The sequence below is a fragment of the Hyperolius riggenbachi genome, chromosome 3, assembly GCF_040937935.1.
Source record: "Hyperolius riggenbachi isolate aHypRig1 chromosome 3, aHypRig1.pri, whole genome shotgun sequence".
In the NCBI taxonomy this organism is placed as follows: domain Eukaryota; kingdom Metazoa; phylum Chordata; class Amphibia; order Anura; family Hyperoliidae; genus Hyperolius; species Hyperolius riggenbachi.
Genome location: NC_090648.1, coordinates 502,400,316 through 502,406,371, shown reverse-complemented (window position 1 = coordinate 502,406,371; position 6,056 = coordinate 502,400,316). Strand labels below are relative to the sequence as shown.

The window sequence follows — 6,056 nt, the reverse complement described above, 5'->3', positions numbered from 1 at the left end:
GTATAGTTGCCCCCAGTATAGGTAGCCAATATTGTTTCCCTCTGTACAGGTAGCCAGTATAGTTGCCCCAGTATAGGTAGTATAGTTGCCCCAGTATGGGTATCTAGTATAGTTGCCCCCAGTATAGGTAGCCAATATTGTTGCCCCCTGTACAGGTAGCCAGTATAGTTGCCCCAGTATAGGTAGTATAGTTGCCCCAGTATAGGTATCTAGTATAGTTGCCCCCAGTATAGGTAGCCAATATTGTTGCCCCCTGTACAGGTAGCCAGTATAGTTGCCCCAGTATAGGTAGTATAGTTGCCCCAGTGTAGGTAGCCAATATTGTTGCCCCTGTATAGGTAGCCAGAATAGTGGCCCCAGTATAGGTAGCTAGTAAAGTTGCCCCAGTATAGGAAGTATAGTTAGTATAGGTAGTATAGTTGCCCCAGTATAGGTAGTATAGTTTCCTCAGTATAGGTAGCTAGTTAAGTTGCCCCCAGTATAGGTAGTATAGGCAGTATAGTTGCCCCAGTCTCTGATTGCAGTAGAACAGGGAGGGAGATGAACACTGCTCTGGCTGCCTTCAGCTCTGCGACTTCACTACTGGGGGTACTCAGATGTGGTGAACACCGCTGCACTACTAAGGGACCTGCCTGCTCTGACAGGAAATACAATCATTTGTCAGCTGAGAGGAAACATACACACAAATACAGGAGTCACTAATACCTGGTATACACACCATGCAATTTTCCAACAGATTGACAGGTTAGGTCAATTTTTTGTAGAAGTGACAGGAAAATTGATCAGAAAAAAAATTGGATATCAGATTAGACCTGTAAGAAATTATTGATTCTACTGATGGAAAATTAGATTGTGTGTACCAGGCTTAAAACAGGCTTTTCCTCCTGAAAACCAGTGATCGCTTGTCAGGGAATTGGACAGGACCATATTGGGTGAAGGGGGTGGATTGAGAAAGCGGCCTTGGACATCGGAAAGTACAAACCCGGCCCTGTGTTTCCCCTGATAGTTGTGACTTACGGCCAAATTAAAAAAAAAATGGAAGTACGGCAAGTCTGAGTGGACCAACCTGTCAGGTAATGCTTGTAACACTGTTGGCATCAACACACCCGAGATAGCTTTATACAAGATGGAGTCACACACCCCTACTATATTCACCACGGTGGACGAGCCCAGGACTGGCAGCATGTGCGGCGGCATGCCTTGCCAAAAGTGCAGGAGGAAACTTTGTACCTACAAAAAATAAATACAAAAAAACTAAATCAGGAACATAAACACATTTGTTTTGGGAATACACTGAATGTTCTTTTTATGTTTTCTATGAACATGAAGCCATTAGGTCTCGATTAACTATATTTTCCCATCAACTCCCCAAAGCTGGTAAACACAGAGGAAAGAATCCTTTATAATAAATCCTGTGTCCCTGTGTAGCTGGGTCTGTGCTTTTTGCTACTGCGCATGTGCACAGCACGGACCCAGCTACACAGGGACAGGAGGACGGGGTCAGGGAGCCGAGAAGGCGGCGTGTGGGTGGGCGGGCGATTCAGGTGTGCGCGTGCGCAGTAACATGCGGCGGGCATAGCTCCCAACTGTCCCTCTTTTGGAGCCCTGTCCCTCTTTCCTCCTCATTTGTCCCTCTTTCAGGACTTTGTCCCTCTTTCTATGTAAATATAAAATTATTTACTAAAAAATGTCTTTGATTGACTCTAAACCTTATTCCCATCCTTTAAATTGATATATTACTAATTGTTATAATATTATTCATATTAAATGTTAATATGAAGAATAATGAACCAGGATAGAAAGGACCAGTGTGGTTTGAATTATAAAACAACATATTTTTCTTATGAAATCTTTATGGTATGCGTCACTAGGGGTGAGACGGGGGCGTTATCAGGGGTGTGGCAGGGGTGTGGTTTAAGTGTCCCTCTTTCTCATCTCAAAAAGTTGGGAGGTATGGCGACGGGGGCGGCGAGAAACACAGACCTAGAGCCCGTTTTTAAACAGGCTTGGGTCTGCTAGTTATATATAACAATGGCCAGTAGTAGGTCAACTACCCCTCGGTTATACAGCATAAATAGAAGCGATAACAGATCACCTGGCAGAACTAAAAAAGGCACCACCAGTGATACATTTCAGAATGTAAATCAGGGAGAGGAAAGATTTTACAATGGGAAAACACTGACTAAATAATCTATAAATGAATGTTGTAAACAAACAGCAATTTCATTCAATATTTTATTTTCACTACAGGTCCTCTTAATGCTTCCAATTCTTAAAGGACAACTATCAAAGTTAACTAAAATTTTAAACGCCACATATATTTCCAGTATTTACTAGCAAATAGCAATACGAAGGCTTTTTTTTCATCTTCTCATGTTTTATATGAAGAAAGTGACATTTACAGAGAACAGTTCTCACTGTGGGCATTACTATGGAGGACTGTGTCCAGAATATCCAGCATACAGAAACAATCTTCACTGGCTGTAATACTGTGACTGGAATCTGTTCAGAATAATAGGAAGCATAAATATAGCTTCAAATGTGTGTAAATAATTATCAACTGAAGCTCTGTGTTCCTGTCTGTGGTCTCTCTGCTACGCAGTGTAAAGTAAACAGTTTACAGCCAGGTTACAGTTCAGCTCTGCCTCCGCCTACCCCTGATGCCGACACAAAATTGTTACAAAACAGCTGGTAAGCAAGGCATTTTTTCACACAGGCTGTGATGAGAGACTTCTGAAAAGCATTTTAGTGTTGCTGGCTAAAAGCTCTATATGTATGTGGGGTTTACAGAAAAACAGTTTCTCTGATAGATGTTTTTTAAATATAATATATACATATATGTACAAGTACTTATCCTGAATAAATCATATTTTTTTAACTTCCTTTTTTACTGTCACTTAAGGAGCCCATACACTGGTCGATTTCAGCCATCAGTTCACTAAGGGCTTGATTCACTAAGACAAATAGCATGCCTTATCCGAGTTAACACTCCTTATCAGAGATAACACACCTTATCAAAGTTTACACGCCTTATCAGAGTAGCATAACGAGCGCTACGAACCCGCAGGGGCTCAGGGCAGGATGAGTGGAGCTCTCGTCATTGCCAATTAGCAGGCATAAGTTTGTAGTGCTCGCTATGCTACTCTGATAAGGTGTGCTAATTTTGATAAGGCGTGTTATCTTTGATAAGGCGTGCTATCTCTGATAAGGCATGTTAACTTGGATAAGGAATGTTAACTCGGATAAGGAATGTTAACTCGGATAAGGCATGCTATTTGTCTTCGTGAATCAAGCCCATTGTGATCGATTTTCAATAGATTTCATTTTGAAATCTATTGGAAATCTGTTCCTAGTGTATGGCACACATCAGATAGATTCCTGTCAGATTCGATCTGACAGGCATCTATCTGATGGTCGATTCTGCTGCAAATCTAAGAGTGCATCGCCACCTTAACAGTAGGCATTATAATCTGACAGATCTGACCTCTTGCTGACACCTACTGGATTAGACCATCTCCTCCAGAGGGATTCTCAAAGTTTCATTAGATTGTTTCAAAAAGCACTTCCTGTAAAGAACCTACATGAAAATGTCAGCCAGCCTGCCCACTCTTGTGTAGACTATTCTGGCAGTTGGACGGCGCCACTGCCATTTAAGGGGTACCTGTAAAACCTGAGAATCCCCCCATGAAGAGATGGACTAGTCAGTAAGAGGTTCACAATTGGTAGTCTATAATACTTACTGTAAGTGACAGCCACAGAGGAAGTAAAATATATTTTAGTGCATTTAATAAAATTAACAGCCTATACCTATACCTAATTTACATATTCAAAAATTGAAATGAACTCATAAACACTATTATTATTTTATTATTGCTATTATTATGAAGTATTTATTTAGCGTATATATCTTTCGCAGCACTGTACAGAGTATATTGTCTTGTCACTTATTTATGCATTTTTTCCCCCCTCTGAGATGGGATTCAAACTCATGACCTCATGTTGCACAGTCAGGGGCAGTACCTCTGGACCGTCACAGCTCATGCATTTGCTGTATCTACTGCTGGCATCTTCTGCAGCACGTAATAATGAGCTGATCCTAGGCCTAGCTAATACTGAAGTACTTATATAACAATGTACCTCGTCAAAGTTGGCTCGAATCACAGTGTCCAGAATCCTTTGGCAGTGGGTTCTATACATCATTATAAATGTTGATATCTGTAACAGAAAGGAAAATAATCTTTTGCCTGTAACAATGTTTAAAAACAACACATGCTGCTATTTTTAATATATCCAGAGGAAAACCATGCATACATTTTTTTTTTCAAATTGTTTGCTATTAGGTAGCAAAATATTGAAACCTTCACCTGGGTGATATCAGACCACAGAGAGATTTCCTATCAACTAGTCCAATATTCCTTCCACAGCTGCATTGACATGTACACACCCGTACTGAGAGATTACCGTATATTTTCCAGGCAGACTACTGGATTTCTCACAAAAAAAATCACATGGCAGGTGAGCACACGTGGCTGCAATCCTACAATTGCTATTTAAAGAGGAACTGTTGTGAAAATCTTAAAATCTAAAACACATACAAATAGGAAGTACATTTCTTCCAGAGTAAAATAAGCCATAAATTACTTTTCTCCTATGTTCCTGTCACTTACAGTAGGTAGTAGGTTAGTCCATCTCTCCATGGGGGATTCTCAGCATGGCCTTTATTTTTTATAAACACATTCCCTGAAAAAAAGATTTATACAAAGATGCTAGCCAGCCTCCCTGCTCTCTAAAAACACTTTTTTGGCAGTTGGACGGAGAAACTGCAATTCATTAAGTGCTTTTAAAAATAAAGAAAACCCTGAGAACCCCCCTTAGAGAACATGGGCTAGTCCAAAACCTGTCGGTAATGTCAGATTTCTACTACCTACTGTAAGTGACAGCAACATAGGAGAGAAGTAATTTATGGCTCATTTTACTCTGGAAGAAACGTACTTCTTATTTGTATGTGTTTACATACGGTATATTAAACATTTTAAGATTTTCGTGACAGAGGTCCTTTAAGTTGTAAGAACAGTTTTATTTTTTTCTCTCTATTTTTTCCCCTCTCCCACACTTCATAAAGGAAAGAACATTTTCTATTACCCTAAATCACAAATGTAGGATCTCACCCAAATTCAGCGCTAATTAGATAGTGACTGCATAGTGTACTGGTTAAAGGACATCCGAGGTGAAAATAAACGGATGAAATAAACAATTGTATCTATCCTCCGCCTCCTAAAAATGACTATTTTTTAGATATCCCCCAGTTTATTTTATATTTAAATCTACTTTTTACGGTTTCACTGTCTCTGCTCAATGACACATTCATTGAAGTATGCCAGAGCTAAAATCTATGAACTATTGACCTTTTTTTATCACTTTCCTGCTCTCAGAAGGCCTTTTCTGCTAGGAAAGTGTTTTATGGTTGTAATTCCTTATCAATGAGGGTTACAATGAAGTCTGACCCGGTCCCGACGCGGACAGAAACTGCCACTTACATACCTGATGTTTAACTCTTTCAGGCAGAGAAAAAGAAGAACACAGCCTAGTAATTTGTGTGCTTGGCACTGTACATACACATGTCTATCTCATCATGTCACATGTCACCTCGGGTATCCTTTAAGGGCTCTGCCTGAAGGTGGCCGCTAACGGTCCAATTTCTAGCGAAAAATCATTACAGCGATCAGAAATTCTGATCGGATTGGTTGTAAATAATCTCCATTGGTGGACACAATCGATTATGAACGAGTGAAAAATATGTCGTCCGAATGAATTTTCGTCGAACCAAAATTTGGATTTTCTTGTTGGTTGTGATAGATAGGATTGGTTTGTTGATGGTGTAGTGAACGATGTATTACAATATTTCACTTTCAATCAGAATTTCTGATCGCTCTAACGATTTTTCGCTAGAAATTGGACCGTTAGTGGCCAGCTTGAGACTTGGGTTCCAATCTTGGCAACCTAAAGGTGGCCACTAATGACCCAATTTCTAGCGAAAAATCGTTAGAGCGATCAGA

At 40.1% G+C, this 6,056-nt stretch overlaps 1 protein-coding gene across 3 annotated transcripts in view; it reads right to left on the bottom strand.

The window, feature by feature from the left end:
• The window catches only part of RFX4 (regulatory factor X4), a 175,384-nt gene that overhangs the window by 70,100 nt on the left and 99,228 nt on the right, over positions 1 to 6,056 (bottom strand). For all 3 annotated transcript variants that reach the window (XM_068273115.1, XM_068273117.1, XM_068273116.1), the window contains exons 7-8: positions 4,138 to 4,215; positions 1,067 to 1,230 (exon numbers count right to left, since the gene is read on the bottom strand). In XM_068273115.1, the coding sequence (XP_068129216.1) occupies positions 1,067 to 1,230; positions 4,138 to 4,215 (242 nt within the window). The remainder of the gene's footprint in view (positions 1 to 1,066; positions 1,231 to 4,137; positions 4,216 to 6,056) is intronic.